General features: G+C 39.0%; 1 protein-coding gene across 19 annotated transcripts in view; it reads left to right on the forward strand.

The window, feature by feature from the left end:
- NRXN3 (neurexin 3) overlaps positions 1-24,548 on the forward strand; it is a 1,842,793-nt gene that overhangs the window by 1,648,000 nt on the left and 170,245 nt on the right. For 10 of the 19 annotated variants that reach the window (XR_009601311.1, XR_006060480.1, XM_060418434.1 and 7 more), the window contains 2 exons: positions 16,019-16,108; positions 21,617-21,924. Coding sequence is in view for 17 of the 19 variants with exons in the window: in XM_060418434.1 (XP_060274417.1) it covers positions 16,019-16,108; positions 21,617-21,924 (398 nt within the window). In the remaining 2 variants the exon portion in view is untranslated. The remainder of the gene's footprint in view (positions 1-16,018; positions 16,109-21,616; positions 21,925-24,548) is intronic. The other 9 variants (XM_060418436.1, XM_060418440.1, XM_060418442.1 and 6 more) reach the window with 1 other exon arrangement.

Here is a 24,548-nt window from a genome sequence, read left to right on the forward strand (position 1 = left end):
CAATGGTATATCAATAGATACTGCAAGAACTGGAGTAGGCAAATCGAGTCACTCAAGCCTTCTTTTAATCTCCTGGATCATTATTTTGAAGATAAAAGTAGATTTCTGAAAGAGCCAGTTTCAAAGGAGTCTAGCAATTAAAATGGTGAAAATACTAGGTCATCTGGTCCATTTCTCTGGTTGCTTTAGAAATTTCTACACAATATAGATGACTCTAATTTAACTAGTATCATTTGAAATATTACTGATGATAGAGTTTGCTTCTTCCCCCATGAGAGTAGGTCTGTCTTATATCCCTTCCTTAACTTTTATAAAAATACTTTTTATTTTTATATTTTGATTAATTTCATTATTATTATGAATATCATTTGAAATTATTCTGAATAATTCTTTAAGTTGTGGGTATTTATTTCTTACAGGTATCTAGGAGTTGTTTCTTACTGAAAGATGCAAGGTTCTAGGTAGAACATGCAAAGACATTCTTTCCTTTGAGATATAAAATCTCTCTTTTTATACAGGATACATGCACACAAGCATCGTCCAGTAAATACAAAAATATTGCATTTGCCCCAAAACAAATAAATATGTTTAAATATAAAATAGCCTACACATCTTTGGACATATTCTTCAGATAGCCAAGATTTATTGTCATGTATTTAAAGTCTTGTATTAAATGACTAATAGAAGGAAGAGTCATTAATATTTTATTTATATGCCTCACATTTATAGGTTTTCAGAAATTATAAGAACTTTAGTAATCATTTAACCTTCAAAGCTAATAAGTTACTTTGTTGGTGTCAGGATACCTGACAGAGGTGGCAGTAGTCATCAACTTCGTGAATATTCTGGAACACTGAAGATGTGCCAGTGTTGAGAGTCGTTGTGTGTTGAGGAGGGGACTATGAAAATAGGATTGTGTAAAAAGATTGCTTTAAAAAAAATACCTTGTTAACATAATTATCATTACATATTAAAGGAAAGGTGGGGGGAACCCTGCCCACAGGAACAGATGCAGTGTAAGATAGTGGAGTCTGAGTGCTAGGTAAATATTTGAAACATGTCCATAATTTTACATAATCATTGACCAGTTTCTTTAAAATACTTTAAAAACCCTAATTTAAAAAATGCTGTTCTGTCTTTCACATTTATAATGAACTAATATTTGAATGTAGCATAAACTGTGATATTGTCGGGTACACTCAGTTATGTCTGACTCTTTGCAACCCCATGGACTATAGCCCACCAGCTCCTCTGTCTGTGGCATTTTTCAGGCAAGAATACTGGAGTGGGTTGCCATTTCCCCCTCCAGGGGATCTTTCTAACTGAGGGATAGAACCCATGTTTCCTGAGTCTTCTTCATTAGCAGAAGATTCTTTACCACTGAGACACCTGGGAAGCCCAAACTGTGATATACAAAACATTTAGCAACATTAATTGTCCTTTCTCTTTATTGAACCCCTTAGATTTTGGTCATTTTAATGTTCTTCTCCTGAATCTAACTGCCACTGACATGCTAAAATAATACTATTCTAATGCTGACTGTTAAGACGTAAGAAAATGACTTAAACTCATCTATGAATTTATGAAGGCAACTTTTTGTAATCCACAAGCTTTAAAAGGAACTGAAGATGCAGTACCTGATTTTAAAAGCCAAGGTTGCAAGGTAGAAATATATTTTGTCTGGTGTTGGTCTTTAATTCAATGTTTTGCTTTTTTATTTTGTATTCAGTTCAGTTCAGTTCAGTTGCTCAGTTGTGTCTGACTCTTTGCGACCCCATGAATCGCAGCACTCCAGGCCTCCCTGTCCATCACCAACTCCTGGAGTTCACTCAGATTCACGTCCATCGAGTCCGTGATGCCATCCAGCCATCTCATCCTTGGTCGTCCCCTTCTCCTCCTGACCCCAATCCCTCCCAGCATCAAGGTCTTTTCCAATGAGTCAACTCTTCGCATGAGGTGGCCAAAGTACTGGAGTTACTAGGATGTATGATGGGATACATCTTTCTATTCTAAACCTAGGTAAAGCTATTCATGACCCATGATGATTCATGACCAGTGATTATCTGTGCCCTCCAGGACTATATGTGGTTTAGTTGGGTTGGGTTTAGAAGATTGGGGCTAGTGAAGGCAGTGTTTGCTCAGAAAAGAGAAGACAGTCCTCCAGGGTTCCCCATGAAACCATTAAAGAAGTAAGAAATCCATTAGTGGAGCAGGGGTTAACATTCTTGGATATCTTACCGGTAAGTCCAACCTGTTTTTCTTACCAAACTTCTATGCATCCATCATTTAAATAGTGATGGCCCTTATTAGCTCTGTTCCTTCTTACCTTTAGAGTACCCCCCACCACCCTCCCTCCCTTCCCTTTGTCTAAGTCTAGAAATGAGTGGATGTCAGAGAAGTATACATCTTCTATAGTTTTCCCACCCTGCCTGTCCCAGCTCCCTATGCCTTAACCTTTCCCTCCCCTCCCATGGAAGCTGCATTATCACCTCCCTTCCCAGAGACTTGATAATGCACCCCTGAGAATGAGGAAGAGGCCAAGAATAGGTAACAGGTGCTTGAGTCTCCCATGTGTCTGTTCCAAGACCCCTAAGGTTTTCCTACACAAACTGTTTGACTTCCCAGACAGGAGCTGAGTGCTTCCCCTTCTCCTGCTGGGCAGTGATGGAAACTCACATATGGGAAGAAGCTTTGTTTACCCCATGTCAGCTTCCCCATCCTTACTGGACTTCCTGGACTTCCTGACTGTATCACTTACTGTTTGCATAACAAACCACTCCAAAACTTTATTTATTGGCTCATGTGTCTATGGGTTGTATGGGTGATTTTTCTGTTTCATGCTGGCTGGGATGGAGCTGGATGATCTTGACAGCCTCACTCACATGGCTATGGGCTCAACTGAGCTGATTGGGCTGGCAAAGTAGGCTTGGGTGGCTGAGGTTTCTCTTCTTGTAGTCCCTCATTTTCCAGGAACCCAGACCAGCTCTCAGGCTTCCCAGGTGGTGCTAGTGATAAAGAATCCACCTGCTAATGCAGGAGACAGAAGAGACAGGGTTTGACCCCTGGGTCAGGAAGATCCCCTGGAGGAGGGCATGGCAACCCACTCCAGTATTCTTGCCTGGAGAATCCCATGGACAGAGGAGCCTGGTGGCTTAAAGTCCATGGTGCCTCAAAGAATCAGACATGACTGAGATGATTTAGCACAGCACAGACCAGCTTCCTTCATATGGAGTCTCAGGCTTCAGCAGCATGAGAGGGCAAGCACTGACATTCAAGGGCTGTTCAAACTTCTGCTTGCATTATACTTACTAGTATGCCCTATGCCAAACAATGCAAGTCTCAGAGCCAAGCGAGAATCAAGGGGTGGAAAAATAGACTCAGCCTCCGATGGGAGCAGTGACAAAGTCCCATTATAGAACGGCTTGGATATTGGAATGGGATTATAGCTGTTTTGCAATTTTAGCACACTAGCAGAGAGCTCAGGACCTCCCTGGTGGCTCAGATGGTAAAGCGTCTGCTTACAGTGAGAGAGACCTGGGTTTGATCCCTGGGTTGGGAAGATCTCCTGGAGAAGGAAATGGCAACCCACTCCAGTACTCTTGCTTGGAAAATCGCATGGACGGAGGAGCCTAGTAGGTTACAGTCCATGGGGTCACAAAGAGTCGGACACGACTGAGCGACTTCACTCACTTTTAGCAGAGAGCTCAAACCCCTCCACGGACTTGCATGCGGCAGTCCACGGAGTCACAGAGAGTGGGACATAACTTAGCGGCTGAACAACAACAAAGAGCTTAAAAAGACTCCCATTTTTACAATCTCTTTTCCTCTTAAACTCTCTCGTTCTCAACCATCAAGGCCTCAAACTGAGATTGGAAACTGGTGACTTTGTTTTCAAAAACTGGTTCCTTTTCAAAAAAAGGAATTGTTCTTTTTTTTTTTTTAAAAAAAAAAGGTTTCTTTAGGATATGACATTTTGAAATTAATCTTAGTTCTTCCTACCATATCACACAGATTTCTTTATTTCTCTCTTATTACATTATAGGATCCTGCCTTAAATTAATTGTGTTTTAAAAGATTAAATGTCCATTTGAAAATTTTCTAATCCCTTTTTTCCCTTTCCTCGTGGATGCTTTCAGACACTGTATCTGTCTCTGTTTGGGGATATTTATGATATATTAACGTTATTTATAAAATATGTTTTATCTGTCTAGGCTATGTCTTCCCTTTCATTTTTTTTCTGTTTTATTTTTAACAAAGTCATTTATGTCATAAAAACAGCCCCCATGCTGATCTATACTTTTCTCGAGATATTTTCTCTTAGCTGAATACGTTGTTGTTTATCATTATCTTTTGTTTGTAGCCAGATTTGAAGCCAGGCTGCAGTTCTCACAAACAAATCAATTTGAATTAATTTGCCAAGCAGAGTTAACGAGGCATTGTATGAATTCGAGATATACTACATGGGCCACGTTCCCTGAGGTTATCCCTTCACTGGGAAAATTTTGATTCTTGTACCACATTGTAGTCGTGTATACCTGACCTTTGAATCTCACACTAAATGATGCGTAGCTACCAACTGGTTCATTTTTTGAAAAGTCTTGGAAATGCCACATAACCAAACAAACCAGAGTACAGAGAATTCTTTCATTAGTTTCTTTGTTGGGAAAGGATGGTCTTTAAGATATCCACTTGCCTATTCTAGGAGTCCTATTACTAATGTTGTTCTAAGTGAAAGTTTGAGAAACAAATTTCTTCCTTTGAATTGCAAATTTCTCTTCTTAAAACAGTTTATTGTTGGCCTCACCTCATGGCATATAGGATCTTAATTTCCCCATCAGGGATCTAACCCCTGCCCCCTGCTTTGGAAGCATGGAGTCTTTCTCAGGGAAGTCCCAGAGAAACATAGTTCTTGGTTGATCTTTGAGGTCAGCTCAACCTTAAAAGAGCAGACTCCTCTCAAAATATAAAACTGAAAGTTCCTGGTGACCTCTGCTCCTAGAAACTGATTTATGATTATGAAATACAAAAAAAAACATTTACTTAACAGGGAGCTCAGTGTTTATGTGGACACTCACCCTCCACCCCATACATCCTCAACAAGTTTTCTAGCAAGAATTTCCTTCAGACTGTGAAGGCTGATACAAACAAGTAGGAAAAGCCAGTTCTCCTCAAAGATGAGGAAACGGTAATAGATTCCCCAAAGAAGCTCAGATATCTGGGTCTCAGATGAGTAACGTCCTAGGATGCCTAAGAAATATGAACTCTGTCTCTCTTTAATGTTCACTCAGAAATAATCACAGGAGTTTGGAATAGAAAACTAGTTTGGGGAAAGTGTCCTAAATTTTATGTTGCCCTGAAGAATGTGTTTTGAAACTAATATGCAAAAATTCTCATGTGTTTCATTGGCCAGATAAGTTAGTATATATTTAAACATGTTTAACAAATAACCTCAGATATGCAGATGACACCACCCTTTTGGCAGAAAGTGAAGAGGAACTAAAAAGCCTCTTGATGAAAGTGAAAGAAGAGAGTGAAAAAGTTGGCTTAAAGCTCAACATTCAGAAAACGAAGATCATGGCATCTGGTCCCATCACTTTATGGAGAAACAGTGGAAACAATGTCAGACTTTATTTGGGGGGGCTCCAAAATCACTGCAGATGGTGACTGCAGCAATGAAATTAAAAGACGCTTACTCCTTGGAAGGAAAGTTATGACCAACCTAGATAGCATATTCAAAAGCAGAGACATACTTTGCTGACTAAGGTCCGTCTAGTCAAGGCTATGGTTTTTCCAGTGGTCATGTATGGATGTGAGAGCTGGACTGTGAAGAAAGCTGAGCACCGAAGAATTGATGCTTTTTGAGCTGTGGTGTTGGAGAAGACTCTTGAGAGTCCGTTGGACTGCAAGGAGATCCAACCAGTCCATTCTGAAGGAGATCAGCCCTGGAATTTCTTTGGAAGGAATGATGCTAAAGCTGAAACTCCAGTACTTTGGCCACCTCATGCGAAGAGTTGACTCATTGGAAAAGACTCTGATGCTGGGAGGGATTGGGGGCAGGACGAGAAGGGGAGGACAGAGGATGAGATGGCTGGATGGCATCAGCGACTCGATGGACGTGAGTCTGAGTGAACTCCAGGAGTTGATGATGGGCAGGGACGCCTGGCGTGCTGCGATCCATGGGGTCACAAAGAGTCAGACATGACTGAGTAACTGAACTGAACTGAACAAAGACTTTGGTGATGGCCTGGGCTCTTTAAAACAAGTCTTGTATCTAAATAGTCTAAATTCCCTTTGGATAAAGGAAATGGCAACCCACTCCAGTATTCTTGCCTGGAGAATCCCATGGACAGAGGAGCTTGATGGACTACAGTCCATGGGTCACAAAGAGTTGGACATGACTGAGCAAGTTCACTTTCACTTTCAGCATTAGCAAATTGTCACACGAGTAGTATGTTATAAATATATTATATCTTCACTTCCTTGGAAAGAGTATAAGGCAAGTTATGAAAGCCTCTTAAGGAGCTCTGCCTCTGGTTGAACTGAAACACTCAGATGAATTTCTCTAGTTACTCTATCTATTTCTGTATAGCAAATTACCCCCAAACGTAGTGGCACACAACAACTAACATTTATTATCTCACAATTTCTATAGGTCAGAATTTGGTAGCAACTTGGTCGAGTGGTCCTGTACTGAAGTGTCTGATGGCTTGTTAGATATCTACTAGGACTGTAGCTATCTGAAGGCTTATCCAGGCCTGGAGAATCTGGTGGCCACAGTTCCTTGACATGTGGGTGTCTTAAGTATCCTTCTGACACGAGTGGCTTCCCCAGAGTGGACATGAGAGAAGGATAGAGAGAAAGTCACAGGGCCTTTTCTGATCTAAGCTCTAAGAGTTACACATTGTCAATTCCACCATATCCTGTTCTTTACAGTTGAGTTACTAAGTCCAGCCCGTATTTGAAGTTGGAGAATCAAGTTCCGCCTGTTACAGAGAGATGTTTCAAAGAACTTGTAAACCTCTTAAAGTTACCACATAATCCCCCTATTCTGTACATTTTTCAGAGTCTGGAATGAATGCACAAAAGATATGCTTATCAGACTTGCAAAATGACACAAAACTGAGAAAGGTATCTCCTACAGGAAACAGCAAACCAAGAGTTGAACATTTTCTTATCAGGTTGGAATGTTGTTCTGAAACGAAAAAGAATAAACTCAGTGTAATTAAAGGCCTGCTTTGAAGTTCATAAAGTATACTACATGAATTCAAGATGGGACAAACTTTTTGGGAAGTAATTTAATTGGAAACTGTCTTGGGCTTAAGCTGGAAATAAGCCTAATATGTGGCTCTGCTGTGTTGTGTTGTATAAATTGTTAGTCTGTCAGTTGTGTCTGACTCTTTGTGACCCCATGGACTGTAGCCAGACAACTGTCAAAAAACAGCATATTCATCAGGTCAGAGGTTGCTAAATATTGGGTTGGCTAAAAAGTTCATTTGGGTATTTTCCCCCGTAAGATATTACAGTTCAGTTCAGTTCAGTCGCTCAGTCGTGTCCAACTCTTTGCAACCCCATGAATCGCAGCACACCAGGCCTCCCTGTCCATCACCATCTCCCGGAGTTCACTCAGACTCATGTCCATCGAGTCCGTGATGCCATCCAGCCATCTCATCCTCAGTCGTCCCCTTCTCCTCCTGCCCCCAATCCCTCCCAGCATCAGAGACTTTTCCAATGAGTCAACTCTTCGCATGAGGTGGCCAAAGTGCTGGAGTTTCAGCTTTAGCATCATTCCTTCCAAAGAAATCCCAGGGCTGATCTCCTTCAGAATGGACTGGTTGGATCTCCTTGCAGTCCAAGGGACTCTCAAGAGTCTTCTCCAACACCACAGTTCAAACGCATCAATTCTTCAGCGCTCAGCTTTCTTCACAGTCCAACTCTCACATCCATACATGACCACGGGAGAAACCATAGCCTTGACTAGACGGACCTTAGTCGGCAAAGTAATGTCTCTGCTTTTGAATATACTATCTAAGTTGGTCATAACTTTTCTTCTAAGGAGTAAGTGTCTTTTAATTTCATGGCTGCAGTCACCATCTGCAGTGATTTTGGAGCCCCCAAAAATAAAGTCTGACACTGTTTCTACTGTTTCCCCATCTATTTCCCATGAAGTGATGGGACCAGATGCCATGATCTTCGTTTTCTGAATATTGAGCTTTAAGCCAACTTTTTCGCTCTCCTCTTTCATTTTCATCAAGAGGTTTTTTAGTTCCTCTTCACTTTCTGCCATAAGGGTGGTGTCATCTGCATATCTGAGGTTATTGATATTTCTCCCGGCAATCTTGATTCCAGCTTGTGTTTCTTCCAGTATAGCGTTTCTCATGATGTACTCTGCATATAAGTTAAATAAGCAGGGTGACAATATACAGCCTTGACATACTCCTTTTCCTATTTGGAACCAGTCTGTTGTTCCATGTCCAGTTCTAACTGTTGCTTCCTGACCTGCATACAGATTTCTCACTACAGAAAAACCCAAATGAACTTCTTGGCCAACCCAATACATAGGATGTACGTGAGTGCATGCTTGCTAAGTCACTTTAGCTGTGTCTGACTCTTTTTGATCCTATGGATCCACCAGGCTCCTCTGTCCATGGAATTCTCCAGGCAAGAAGACTGGAGTGGGTTGCCATGCCCTCCTCCAGGGGCTCTTCCCAACCCAGGGATTGAACCTGCATCTCTTATGTCTCCTGCACTGGTAAGCAGGTTCTCTACCACTAGCATCCCTTGGGAAGCCCAATACATGGGACATCAATTGTTGTTTTTAGACCCCTTGGGAATAATATATTCATTTGGAGGCATAAGCTTCAAAGTTTGTCTGGAATATCTATAATTTATAAACAACAGAGACTCCATAAGATCTAAGCAAAAATAATAACTGTAGCATAAGTCTATCATGGCATCAACAATGTTGATACTGGTGTGACTTTCCCATTCATGAGGATGAAAATGTTCCTATTCATTGCCCATTGAAATTCCAAACCTCCTTCCTGTCCTCAAAACTGTGTAGTAACCCCACACATGCATGTTTGAATGAGCAGAATTTTTCAAACTCAAATATTCTAGCTTTCTGGCTTTAAAAACATTGAGTTTGATATCCTCTGCAGAAGAAGAATGAAAGAAAATGAAAGCTGGGGACATGTGGAAAGGAAGGCCGCCAATGAGAAATGAAAGGAATCAATAAGACTGAAAAGAAACAGGGAGACCACACAGAGGGGTGACCTGCAGGAGTGAACAATCATGGTGAAGGGTGAGCCCCAGGATAACACTGGGGCTTTCACAACAGTGGAGGAAATGTGATAAGAAGGGCACCTGGGGGAATCTTGAAAGTCTGAAGCCCAAACTTTAAGGTTTGAGGCCGAAAAGGAAATTGGCCAAGATTGGACACTAACCATTGCATGGTGAAGTAACTCTCATAAGCTTGCCTTCTTTTAACTGTAACCCTTCTCAATCAAGTGCTGTTGTAACAATAACAACAATGGTGATAAGTCATATACTGAGCACTTATTTTCTGCTGCTGTGCTTTACAGACACGTATTTCCCTTTTAATTCTTGCAACAATCCTATGTTGCAGTTATTATCATAATTCTCATTTTATTTATGAAGAAACTAAGGCTTGAAGACACACCAAGACATAGATATTTTTAGCATGTTTACCAGAAAGGAATAGACAAAATTCAGATTGAAATTGACCAGCCTAGCTTCAGGGCATATTTTGAAATAATTACAGAAGGAAAAAGAGCGACACCCCTTGAGAAAGGAAAGCAGATTTGATAGTCAGTTTTGTTTTGTTAATTTATGGCATGTCACTTTTGAAGGTAGATCTCAAATAAAGAATAGGTTCTAGATAGACCTATGCTCATGAAGAAAGTTCCAGTAAATATGATTTGGAAACAGCCTCTTAAACTTCAAAAGCAAATAAAGATATCATGTTCACCTGGGCTTTGTTTTGTTCCTCTTTCTGGGACTGATAGTATCCTAAATAGATGAGGATAAATAAAAAGTCCAAGGTCAATGAGCTTCCGGAAGAGAAGGAAGAATAGAAATTAAGGCTTCAAAATACAGGGAAAGGATAGGAATTGTGATACATGTTCTAATTATTGCATCAGGATAAATGGTTTTTAGTATAATAGCACTTCAACAGAAATAGCACTTTGATTGAGATCTGGGAGAAATTCAATGTTAACATGTCTGCACACATACTCATCTTAGCCAGCCTGACAAACATCAAGCAAGGACCAGAGGTGTGGTCATTTAGGTAAGTGGACCTGGAGTACCAGGGTCTCTAGCACAGCCCCTCCTCCCATCCCCTGAGAATGAAGAGAAATCACACACTCACCCCCTTCCCAGCCTCTTCCAACTTCCCACGAGCGTTCTTGCCTGGATTGTTACATTTCATTTGTACAAAATCTTGTAATATAGGTATTATCATCTTCATATCTTTTGGGGACTAGATGAAGAAACTGAAACATCTAGATTAAGAAAATTGTGCAAGTTCATGGAAGTGGTAAATGTCTGAGATAGGATTGCATCCAAAGTCTGGAAGATTCCGTAGCTAATGCTCTTTTCATTTGTGTTTGAGCTATCTTTGCTTAAATAACTCCTATAGCCTAGAAATAGTGGATCGATATTGACTTTGATATAGGAAAGAATTGATAATATGTCAGTCCACATATATTTTCCATTTCCAAACATACCCAGAAGATACGAGGCAGTGAGCTTCATCAGCCAAGTCACGGCATGCCTGGGTGACCCACATTGCTTTATAAGAGTAAATGTCTCATCACTTTGGAAAGGTGGTTCTTCCTGGTGCCTGGAGCCACTTAAGTGAATCTGGAAAAGCTCCCTTACTTAATAATGCCCTTGTGCTCTGAGTGTATTAATTTACTTCCCCCAGCTGATCAGTTTTCTGCTCCAAGAGATTAATTTCCTTGCCTTGGCATACTAAAGGATTGAGGTTCACAACATACAAATACTTCTTTTTTCTTCAGCCCCAAGGTGTTTTGTGAGGATTAATGAGATGATGCTTATAAGCATCCTTGCTCACAAAGCACTTTATAAATACAAGATATTAATTCTTTGTTGAGGTCTATCCATCACTTACAAGTAGCTGAATATTCTAGATGCCCTTTGGGAAGCACAACCCCCCTTTTCCTGACTCTTAAAGAGAGTTCATCTGGGTCAAGACTAGGAACAAAATCAGAGCAAGGCTCAAGGAGTTTCCCCAGTTCCTTGTCTTTAGTGTCTGACTTTGGTTTGAAACTCACAAAGTGTTCTTTGGGGAGAGACATTCTAAGCACCTCTGAAAATGCCCTATACTACTTTAGCCTACCCACATCGATTTTCTTTTGCCTCTAGCTCTAATACATAGTATTCATTCTCTGACTGTTCATTAGACCCACAGTCTCATTTTTTAGTGTCAACAAAGCAATAAAGAAAACTTTCCCTTCCTTTATTCCAAGACTCAAAACAAAATGCAAAAATACCTCTGGCATTAATTTTGCACAGACGAATGTTGCTACGATATTCCTATTAGCATGTCCATGTGCTTGACAACATTTCAGATGGTATTAATAGTCTACCTGCAAGAAAGCATTTTCTGCCAGCCCAGTGCAAATTGCCAGAACCTTTAAGCCACTCTTCCTCAACTTAGCAGCAGTATATCATCATTACCTGTGGCTGGACCCAGAAATCACATTTGTCAATGCCTGAATTGCTCTTTTACTTTCCGTGGTTTTAGAAACCCACTTTGTTTTGGAAATGGGGTTAGCTGAGTGTATTTTAGAAGATGCAGAAATATAAAGAGCCACAACCAGGGGATTTAGGGGATATGTAGGCTATTTCATTTTCTATGGTCAGTTAATCTTTGAATGATGAACTCTGTGGGACCAAAGGTAACAATACAGTCATCTTTTGATGGGAGGCCATGGAATTAATGTGCTTCCTTTTGATTAGTAGGAACAAATTCAATCATATTAATAATACTAAGTAGTTTGAATAGATTGTTTTTTTTTTTTTCATATCTCAGGATCTGTATATGCTCTGCCTCTTAATATCCTATACTGAGTCCTCTGGCGAACTGGGAAATGGAGAACCTGAGGCTAAGTGACTTGTTCAAGGTCAAGCAGCTACTGAAGTTAAAACTCAAAGCCAGCCCACATTTATGACCTCCTACACTTTACTGATGATGATTTTAAGAAAATTAGTATAACTTTTAATGAATAGGATCTATGGTTGGACCAACAGAGTAAAAAAACGGTGTAAAAGTTATTTTTTGTGCTATACAAGAGTTTTCTCTATCTTTAAGTTCTTCAGCTGAAAGAATTTTTACTTCTTTGGGGCCATTGGCAAGCTTCCAGATTACCTAAAGAGGGACTTAATGTATTGGGAAACTAGTCAAGGGTTTCTTTACCTTTCCTTCCTCTATCCTCTCTTCCTTTCCTTCTCAATGGATTAACCCAAATGTTGCAAATGTGAGCTGTTTCTGCATAAAGGTTGGAGCTGTGTTTATGAACCAGTTGGGCCCTAGTAATTTTACCCCAAAGCATTCTGCTCTTCATAATATTATAATTCAACAGTGCATGGTTGTATGTGTCTCCAGGAACTGAAATATTTGATAATAGAGTCAGTAGTACAAAAGCAAATGACAATAGGCAACTAACTGTTTAAAAAATGGATGGTGATACACACACACACACACACACACACACGCATACCTCTAACTTTTTAAGTAGAATGAAATATGACCAGGACTTTTTTTCTAAAATTCAGTCCCATGTAGGTGAGTGTCATGTCCATATACGTAATTGAAGAACTGTCTATTTGAAGATTTCATTGTACAATTTGTAAATTTCTCAGTGTAGCTGAGAACTGTAGTCATTAGATTTTTAGGATCTAATTAGTAATGCACATATGCCTCTTTTTAATGACATTATGACATTACTATTCATAAGGCCATTCTTTCTTGAGGATACCATCCCTGTCTGTTGAAGTATCGATTTTAGTCTTTGTTTTAATGTTCATACTGGTTGCTGTATAAAATGTACAACTAAATGTCATTAAGGATTGGATATGAATGTAAATGGATTTGATGAGGTTTGCTCAGCTTTCAGAGTATTCCTGGTGTATGAATTCTGATTTTTAGAAGGTTGTTTGCTCTTCAGTTAGTCTAACAAATGGGGCTCGGGGCAAATGAACTCATTCTCATGCACATGTTTCTAAAACATTTCTCACTAATGTTTGAGCTAAATTAAAATAAAAACCAACAAGAACATGAAAAGAGACTAAGAACAATGTTAATGTGGTAATTTAAACCAATTTGGTTTTCCAAATGACCTTCCATCTTTCACAACTTTTAACAGTATGCAAGATCGCTATCCCCACTGCCAGATGCTATCTGTCTGGCATGGAAAACTTAAAACTTTTTTCTAAATGTCTTTAAAGCTGAGATGGAGAAGAATGACTCTCTGTCTTTCACTTTCCGAAGGGTCTAAGGTTGAATCGTGGCTATGCTGTCCTCCCAACACATCACTTATTGATTCTCCCCCGTTGTTTCTTAGTCGTCAAGCCCATACCATATCTGAAATAATTTTCCATGGAGCTTTATGCCTGGCAGATTGAATGGGAGGGTGGATACTTAGAAGGACCAAGATTCCTATGTTTGTGGAAGAAGTAAGTCAATGCAGCTTCTTAATTAAGTTGGTACATATAGAGCTGTCAGTCTGGAACATTCGGTACTTCATATTTTGCCTTGCGTGGTACTAAGAATATTTAGCTTTCTCTTCGTTATTGACTTCACTAATCCATTCTACAGAGAGTGGGAAAAGGTCATTACTACACTTAATATTGCACCAATGACAGTTACAAAAAACCCAAAGTAATATAATATATTCAAGGTGAATCTGGCATAATCCATTTGGCATTTCTCAGTATGTTGCTGTGACTGAAACTTGAGAGGGCAAAGCTTATGAAGACGGATGATATCCCTTGTGTAGCTGTCTCCTGTAGGGTAGAGTTAAGAGTTACAGAGATACACGTTCTTTTCAGAAAAGCGCATCTTCCTTTTCTATTAGGACATGTGAAAATTAGCCCAACTTTATTTTGGATTAGTAGACTTCTGGGTACCAGATCTACCAGGATGATCACATAATGGTCTCATAGGTATTTATGTACTTAACAGATAACATTACCTTTTTTTTCACCATGGGCTTATTGAAACGCCAAGAAGTTAAGATACCTTTCTATTTTTGCTCCTAGCTGTCTCTTTTTTTTTTTTTTTCCTTCTGTGAGAAATAACACTTTGAGGAAAACTTTAAATTATATACTGCAATCGAAAATTGTTAGTTGTTCTTTCTATTCATTACATGTTGTCCTTTGATATGTTAATATTTTAGGCTTGATGCCAGCCAGATACAGTCTCATAATGTAAGCCGGAAACAGAGCCACAGTCTCCTCTTTGATAAGCTTTTTGCTTGTTTTTACTCCTGGGGAGTAAGAATAATGAGTTAGCTCCTAAGACTAATTTGTTCAAAGGAGAAATGAATGGGAAATCTTTTAAATGTACCCAGTACTGCCACCTCTTTACCATTCTGCCTCTCACAGAAGGCAGGTACTAGTCTGACCACACGCAGAATCTTCTCCACCAGTAAAAACTCCAACATGCAGGTGGCCCAGAGATGGAAATACTGGGGCAAGCTTTTATTCACCTGGTGCTACATGCCATCCTAATATTCTTTCTAGCTTTTATACTTCTTTATGAATTGCTTTCAAACCTCCTGTTTTGAGATTTTTATTTCACTTTTCACACTGGTGATCTGGATTGGGCTTCCTGAAGTTCCAATACTAGAAGGCTAAGAGTCAGAAGTAATTTAGAAGTTCACTAGTTTCTGTTTGATCTCCGTGAGGTTGGTTGATAAGACCGTAGAGTTCCCAAAGTGTGGCTTCATTATTTTGTGTTTTGAAGCATATTCATTAGGGGTATATCTTCACAACACCACTCTCCAAGTCTGTCCTAATTAGACAAACCATCCAGGGGTGGTAATAACATTTACAAAGGGAAGAAAGGGGGCATACTCACAGTTAAAAGCATTATATTTGAGCCTTGAAATTAATTAGATATTTCATGCTTGGAAGAAGCATCCCTAACAGGCTTTTTGAATGGAGACATATTCAGGAAGGACCTCTCATCGTAAGGAAAGAGAGCAAGACTAGGTAAACTTATAAAACCTGTGTCTATTTGGTGCTAATAAAATATAGAGGCTCAAAAGCCTGGAAATGCTATACCACTATATGTATAGCTGCTTTTATTTACAGATGTTTACTTGGGAGTTCCTCTGATTTTAAAATATGGACGAGATCTGGACCAAGGGATAGAGGGGATAAGATTTCCATGTGGTACTCTATCTATTTTACATAGGCAATGGGATGCCAGGGCCCCACTTTACGGAATAAGAAGTCTCCATCGGCCATCAAGGCTTGAATTGTTTTCTTTGGCAAGGTAGAGTAGTTGCAAACCCTTAAGGGGAGAATAAGGAAGTCCAGGGCTCCGTTCTTTACTGTATTCTGATGGGATACAGTAAAGTGAGTGTGGAGCATGTGTGACTGAGACACCGAGGGTCCTGATACTCACAAGTCAAGGGGGTCCTTGTTCCTCCATTGACCCAATCAAGGTATGATTGGAGAGAGGTGAAGGAGGGAGAGGGTAAACCTTTCTGTAAACAGCCATGCCTCTCACGGATGCCCATCCCCAGCCACTTTTCCAAAACTTGATGGAGCACGGCATAGCTAAGAATAACCTGACCTCAAACCTGTCAACCAAGGGCAGAGTGACTTCGACTCCACCTCCACTAAAGATAAATTGCTATCTATCTCTAAAAAACTTCATAAAACGCACCAAAAACCTAGGATGTTTTTGAATGACTTATTGACTTTTCAGATTGTTCTTTAAGCTGTTTTTTAAACTTTAAAGGCAACACTGATAATGAACGCTTCCAAATGGTAAAACAGAAAATCCCCTTCAAATATAACCGGCCCGTAGAAGAGTGGCTGCAGGAAAAAGGTAACTGTCGTTAAAACTTTCATTTTAAAATCATTTGACTCTAAACCCTCATTTTTAAAGCCTGCAAATAAATGTTCCTTAAATGAGAATCGCCTGCTGCATAAATGACTGTTTTAATTTTCATTATAATTTGTGTCAGCTTCCACCTGCCATATGTTGATAAATCATGCTATAATACATTGCCATTAAAATACAGTTAAAGGGACTAACATCTAGTTTTCTATCAGCATGACAACCACCAACAAGAAATTCCAGGAACCTCTAAAAAAAAGAAATGTATTATGGCAATTTAACCACTGCATGACATTATTTGTTAATTTGTTTTAAATTACCTCTTATACCAGAGCTTTCTAAAGAAATTTCAAAAGAACTTATTAAACTTACATCTTGAGGCTGTTTTGGCTTTACTATCTGTAGCATGGTTAGCATCAACAACAACAAACAATCAAAGACTGACTCGTCATTTAACTGCTTAAACAAATGTTGTAAGGGGAGCCATGTTCTTTAACATTTGTTTTTAAACAAGCAAAGAATGAGAAGGATGAATTTTGCCTTCAGAATTAAACTTGCACAGGCAAAGACATTTCATAAGAGGTTAACGGCATCCTAGTTACTGATGGAAACTAAAGTAAATAAATAAATAAACTTATGCTACACTTCAGTTGTGTGGTACCCTTGTGTCTTTGATACTTATGCAACAACAGTATAAGTAGCTGGAAAATGAAACGTTAATGGAAGGCAAAACAGCAGTTTCTCATTTGCCAAAGAAAGCAACCACTTGGTTAATGAAAGAGGGCAGCGGTTACATGTGATGTTAGAATTTTCTGTGTGACTCCTCTTCATTGGGAGGTGAACTATTGCCTTTCAATGAAGAAAGACCTGACTTGAACAAGCTGGTGACTGTTTTTTCTCCTGAGCCAGTAGTGACTTGTGTAGTTTGAGGTGGTTTTTTTTGTTTCTTTCCTTAAGGAGATCTTAAGTGAGTTTTTAAAATCTGTAGAGATTTGATTGAGTTATTTATAAAAAGTAATGGGGTATGTTAATATGCAACGTGAACAAAAAGACAAAGGACTGCTACAGTTTCAAGTTGAGTGAAAACATTCAGAAATTTAAACACGGAAAATCCTCACTGAGTCTTAACTGTTTGCCCTGTTTTTAACGTACGTGGTCTAATTAAAAATAAATTAAGAATAACTCTAAAAAGCAAATAATTTTGTTTAGTAATCACCAGCTCATAAAGTCCCTTTAACATTAGAGATGATGACTGCCTCACTTCTTAAAAAGGAAAAGAAAATTTAGATGCATGTCTGAGTCTCATGTGCCTGAGAAAATTTTTTTGTTGTTTCTTTCAATTTTATGTTAATAATATTTTCTTTTACTCCATTGCCTTTTGAAGTCTAAGTTCAATAGCATGCCAGGCATTTTCATTTGTATTAATCATTTTAAAGTTATTAGTAGGCTTTTAGTTTTTTTTCCAATAGCATTGTTATCAGTTGGCTTTTATATAGAAGGACGCTTCCAAACACACAATAGAGGTTGAATGGGTCGGAGTGGGTAAGGGTGGTTTGGATGGGAGGAAGGGAGGAATTTGTTTCTTAACTGAGTATGTATGATTATATATGCAAATAATATTGGAAAGAATTCTATGTGAACTGAGGGGTTCTCTCTTCTACATTATTTTAGCCAAAATCACTTTTTTGTTTCATTTAGGTAAGTAACATCTATTCATTCTATTGCTTTATCTCTTCCCCTGTCTAGCCAACTTTCCCTTCAAAGAAATAGAAAATGCACATTAAAAGACCTTGCAAGGACATGGAGTTAGAAAAGGGTGAATCCAGAAAGATGATTAGGCAGAGGCATTAGTAAGTACTTGGACTGCTCTGTTACTTGGGCAGAAACAGTTGCTTCTGTCATTGGAGAGGAGATGTGAGTCACAGCATTCCCTAGCCTGTTTTCTGGCGCTGTCTGCTATTGACTGACTTTCTGAGCTTAGACAATCCACTTAACCTCTTTATATCTCAGATTTCCCATCTGAGGAGAGGAGAAATAATACTGCCTATTCCCCAAGGGTGTTCTGAGGTTTAATTAATTAGTCTTTGTGCAACACTGACTGGAAACATGCAAAGATTTAATTTAAGCAGTACGTGAACTTGGTGTCCAAATGAGGGAGCATTTAATGACTTCCAAGAGGATGGACACCCAAAATAAAGCACAAAATAAGCTGCTACAAAGCCTGTACTGGTATTGTAGTCAGATTTTATATTATTGGTGATAGACTGGAATCCATTATCAGATTGTCATATAGATAGAATAGTGGTCATCCCTTATTAAAAATAAGGAAAAAAAGAAACACGATTGATCATAATGAGTGACAATAAGGAGACCTGGCACTGATTTTGAGAAATCATGGGCAGATGGTAAAATGTTCTGTGGTCGGTCCCTTATGTCCTTCACAGGGAGAGGGTCATGATGATTGTTTCTCACTCACTCACTCACTCCTGCTTCCTTGAGAGAGTGAAATTGATCAGAGGAAAAGATTGCAGAAGACTTGAATATCCCACTCTTCCTTTAGTGCCTGCCAACATTACTATTAACCACCTAATCTAAGGTACAGAGGGCTGGGACAGGGGTTTAGAACATAACAAAAGCAGATCCAGCAAGATCCATGAAACAGACAAATAAACAAAGACCCAAATACTTCCTATGGCATGATGGATACCTGAAACATATCCACTCCTTCCCTATTTACCCCACCAGTGTCTTGTTCTCAAGAAATGATTAGGCAGATCTCTCTGTGAAAGCAGGAAAAGCCAGAAATGAAGCTGTGGTTTATTTGTGTAGCCCAGGAAAGGTCTTGCCTTGCTCCACACTTGGGTCTGTCTCGAACAAGCAGAGACCACTTTTTGGAGTGAACCATGGCAACTGGAATAAAGGAGATCCATCATTTCTAGCCAGTGTCATTCAGCTTTGCATTTCAATTCTCTCTGACCTTCCTTTCATTTGTAAGCATAGGCAGAATAACATCACTAGGAAAATAAGATGAAGACCATTATAGATGTGGAGTACTTCTGGGAATATTAGAAATGCAAAATCTACTGTAGTCAGTTATAACCATCAACTGATCGTCAGTGCTGGGCTACATATTAAAAAGGCAATGAATAAATATTATGGTTGGCCAACAGTTATGTGAATGGAAGGGATATTATGGCATTGGGGCTATCTGGTGCAAGACACTAAACGTTAGCCCTACAGATCTCCTATTAGGCAATTTTTTATTATGTTAAGCTACTCCAAATGCCTATGCAAAGCTGAGAGCATATTTATTCTCCCCTTCCATCATGGCATTTCTTTCAGTAGTAAGCTTAGAGCTCCCAGGAAAAAAGCTGTTGTCAAAAAGCTAAATAGTAATGAGGTATGAGCTCCAGGCCATTACCCAGCATTACTGTGCATTGAACTTTTTGCTGCATCTCATATGAAAAGTGACAGGTCAAGAATAGGCAACGATGTGTGTGCATGGGGCACTGAAGGAATTGATGGGAAAGGAAATGGAAATCTATTAGATCTATTTGATTAGTCCCTTAGGATCTGGGCAATTTTGTTTTTAAAGCCAACAGATTCCATTTCCATGCTCCACATATTTTTATAGACATTATTTTCACTATAACAAAATTATCTGGCCAATTCTCCATAGTGTAGTGTTTAAAGCTCCCGAAGGGGTATTATTTATCAACCATTCTTGACTAATATGCCCTTAAGAGTTGCCTGATGAGTGGATTGGGCCCTTGAACAAAGAGTTCCCACTGAGTAGAGGTGTTTTCCCTTTTCTACCTCTTGCATTTCACCCATTTTTATACATTGAGAAGGGATTCCACATTATATACTAGAAATTCAAGGATACTAATCATTACATAGATTTAAGGGCTTCCAAGGTGGTACTAGTGGTAAAAAACCTCCCTGCCAATGCAGGGGGCATAAGAGACACAAGTTCAGTCCCTAGGTTGGGAAGATCCCTGGAGAAAGAAATGATAATCCACTCCAGTATTCTTGCCTGGAGAATCCCATGGACAGAGGAGCCTGGTGGGTTACAGCCCATAGGCTTGCAAAGAGTTGGACGTGACTGAAGCGACTTAGCACACACACAGCACATATAGACTTTAAACACCAGATCTCAGTCTTTAATAAAACATACTCCTTTCAATTAAACAGGTGAGAATAACAGAACATTGTTTTCAGTCATTAATAGCTAAAATAACTGCAGCAATATTAAGGATGGCTGGAGCATTGTTTGATCACTAACTAAAATGGAGGAAAAATTCAAAAAGGATAAACTTAATTCCATTTAAAAAAAAGTATTTCCATCTTTCTCCATATGGAAAAGCAGAAAAATCATCTGGAGAAACAATAGAATAGAAGGCTTTGTCCTTCAAAAGCTAGGTTTTTCTGGGAAAGATCTCAAGCTTAAGAAAAGCTTTTTAAAATAAGGATAGTTGGGGCATAAGATAAGTCGACTTATTCCGTTCTCTGTTCTGCCATGATTTCATTCTGATAGGTTTCTGTACACAGAGCATAAATGGTCCCCCAGGTAGGAACTAGCAAGAAGGTGAGCCACTGTGTCTTCAATCCATTAACATGCCTGTGTATCATTTTAAGGTGTTCTGTGTGTTGACTTTTTCATTAACACCTATCCCTCCTTTTAAAATTTGTTGATTTTGAATGATGTCATTTTTCTTTCCCCCTTTCTCACTGACATGATCAATGCCTACTTATTTTCCATACCTTTGAGAGAGATTTAATTGTGAGACCATGGTCTCTCCCCTTCCCCAAATGAGTAAAGACAGAAAATAATCTGTCGTGAAGTTTATGAAATAGCAAGTATAGATAGAATATTATACATTAGGAAAAGTTCTAGGAAATCTTTTATTTCCTAGAGGTGTTTATTTTTATAATAGCTCCAGGTCTCTTAATTAAAATCTAATTTAATTTCAGTTAATTTAATTATCAGACCTAGTTTTAAAATTCAGTGTTCTGAGTTACCCCACTGAGTTTTTATTTGCCCTATATATTCTTCATCATTTTCATTATGTTACTTTGTAGGTTAAAAAAAGTCAGTACAATAGGTATTTATGATTTATTATTATAATCACCTGATTTGAGTTGTTTTCTTTTTCTGTCATCCACAACTGTGTACCCTGGAAGACTGCAGTACCACTCATCATTGAAGCAAGATTTCTCCTGCTTCACAATAAAGAAGTAGACATTCAATTATTCAGGTTGTCTAGGATATTCAGCTAGACAGTGGAAGAGATAAACATAGGGAAATGTTATTTGCCAATGTCTAGATTGAATTTTTGTTACTTGCCAATACCTATACTGAATTTTTGCTATCCAATTTTCTCCCCTTCAGTTGCTCAAGGAAGCCTGTTTTGATGTCTGGTCCATTCAGACCAGGTAAGGCAAACAGAGAAAAATGTATGGAAATAATGATGTTTCCTCCACCCAACCCACTAGGCCGGCAGTTAACCATCTTCAACACCCAGGCGCAAATAGCTATTGGCGGAAAGGACAAAGGACGCCTCTTCCAAGGCCAGCTTTCTGGGCTCTATTATGATGGTTTGAAAGTACTGAACATGGCGGCTGAGAACAACCCCAATATTAAAATCAATGGAAGTGTCCGGCTGGTGGGAGAAGTCCCATCAATCTTGGGAACAACGCAGACGACCTCCATGCCACCAGAGATGTCCACCACTGTCATGGAGACCACCACTACGATGGCCACTACCACGACCCGCAAGAATCGCTCCACGGCCAGCATTCAGGTAGGCCTCTCTCCAACATTCCCTGATTCTGCATCTTTGTCTTTGAGACCCTGCTCTTATGGTCATGTTGCTTGGAAGCTAAAGAGTCTGAATTACTATGTTTGTAGGAAGGACACCTACAGGTGCTCATAGTAGTAACACCCAGGAGCAGAGAAAGACAAAGTAATTGTTAAAGAAATGATAAATGTCTGGTGTGCACACATGGGTTATTATTCTTATTATATCCATCACTGAAATGGTAAAGCTGTTATTCAAGGTGAGAGATGGAGAACATTTTCACTATGACATACACTGTCCTCTCATTTTATTACCTTTCTTTTCAACGGCAGAAAAAGAAAAGGAGGAAAGGAATATTTGTTATCGCAGGAAAGACTATTCTAGTTAAATTCTATTTGCATCCTCCTGATGGCTTACTATTGGGACATGAATTGTTCATTTCTGAGGCCATGTGGTAGCATTAAATCAAGGGTAGATGAAACTGAAGTTTCCATCAGTCTTTATAAAATGCAGTACTTATATTTTATATGTTGATTAATCACTTGTTATTTTTGGTTTACTTCGTTTCTTTTACATTGTATTGACCAAAATCCTAATTATATTAGCAAATTTGAAGGTCTGAGATTAACTATGTAGGAAGTTTTTGTTAATGTTTTTGTTTTGTCACTTAAAAGTAATTGTAGCCAAGCTAAATCTTAATGCTTTGCTGATTACTTGGCTTCTCATAAATCTAGATATTAGAGGGTAGCAAGTTAGTTGAATTATTAGCCTTAAATGCTCTGGCAAAAATAAGACATTCCAATTGCTCATGGGGAATTGACCCTTAGCCTAGTTAGTGTCTGTAGGAGATTCAGTAGATCAGTACTTGTCCTTTCTGTTTCTTGGTTTAAGACATTATCCAGGGATTCAATTTAGTCTTTGACATCACTTTCCATTGATTTCACTGGCCACTGTAAACCTAAAGTCAATAATCAATTAAATCTCTGATGTGTTCTCATTCTTCTGAATTAATTTTATGTGAGTTAGGTAGTGGTACAATTGTCTTCCTTTTCCCTTGTCTTTGAGTAGACATAGCCAGACAGCTCCTTACATGATTCCACAGGAACAATCAGAAGCTGATTCACAGATGATGTTATCAGTACAATTTTATGTTTTAGAAAGGCTACTGAGGAGCCGGTTACTTCACAGTCTTAGAGTTGCACATGTTGTTACATTCAGACCTATGTACGTGCTCAAAAAAAAAAATAGCTTCTTCTCCACTGATATTAAAGCAATAACTCCTGACACTTCACTCTACTCACTGAAAAGAAGATAAAAGGCAATATATATTTCTATTATGACTCTCCATAGCTCTAGAGCAGATCTGTTTATTGTTGGTGAAAGGATAGTTCTGTCTGCACAGGTCTGGTTCTGCTTCTGTCAGAATACATTCCACTAACTCTGTGGGAAGCAGAGGAGCAAATGGCTTTTTCTTCGTAGGAATGGATGGTCCTGTAGTCTTTTTCAAGGCCATGTTTTTACTGACCTCAGAAGGATTTAATGTTACCTGGGGATTCAGGAACTAGGCCATAATAATGATCAGTTTTGGGCTTTCCCTCCAGGGGCAAATACATATATGGAAGTAGATTAAGTATTTGTACAAACTAAGAAAGCCTAGGATAGAAGGTACAAAAGTCTTGTAAGCGGTTCTGACTCCAGACATCATTGGACCTATTGTCATTTCAGAGAACAGCAGCTGTGGACAGCTGGCAGATGTCAGCTCTGACAGCCTCCTTTCTGATGTGTCTCTGTTCCTTTAGTCCAGTAATAATTGGATCACATCTGCGTGGCTTTCCTTTTGCTTCTAAAGACAAGGCTATAAAAATGAGTTATAAACCTGTTGATGCTTGTTGTTTTTAAGAGTGTATAAAACCATAAAGTGCTCTTGGAGAAAAGCCAACAGATGAGCAGAATTGGAATAGATTGGAATGAGAGATTTAAAAGCCCCATATTCTTTGTAAAGGTTAGCTAAAGGAAATAACTATGCCATGGGTTTTGCACTTTTTGTTTGGCCAACCAGCCATAAGAACTTTGCCTTGGACTCCAGAAAAAATTTAGGGTGGACAGGTAGACGCTGCTGTGTTTAAAATAGATAACCAACAAGGACCTACTGTATAGCACATGGAATTCTGCTCAGTGTTATGTGGAAGCCTGAAAGGGAAGGACTTTGAGGGAGAATGGATCCATGTATATGTACGGCTGAGTCTCTTTGCTGTTCACCTGAAACCATCACAACATTGTTAATCAGCTATACTCCAATACAAAATAAAATCTTTAGTGAATTAAAAAAAAAAAGAGGTTATCAATAGTGAACACCTGCACACATAAAACTCAATAGCCTGCCTGTCTCCAAGTCTGCCCCTTAAGTACATTCTGTAGATCATATCAAGCTTGTGTTAGGCATGTGGACCCAGCAACCCTCACATTCAATCAGGGTTTTAGACGGTTTCCAGACTATAAAGACTCTGGGTGAAGAAAGTCACTCTCAGAAGTTCTAATGTGCCCTGTGTGAGCCAGCTAGTTTTCCTGGATGAAATGGATTCATAAAGATTTGAATTCTGAGTAGCATTGAAACATACATTACCATA

The sequence above is a fragment of the Ovis aries genome, chromosome 7 (genome assembly GCF_016772045.2).
Source record: "Ovis aries strain OAR_USU_Benz2616 breed Rambouillet chromosome 7, ARS-UI_Ramb_v3.0, whole genome shotgun sequence".
NCBI classification, from domain to species: domain Eukaryota; kingdom Metazoa; phylum Chordata; class Mammalia; order Artiodactyla; family Bovidae; genus Ovis; species Ovis aries.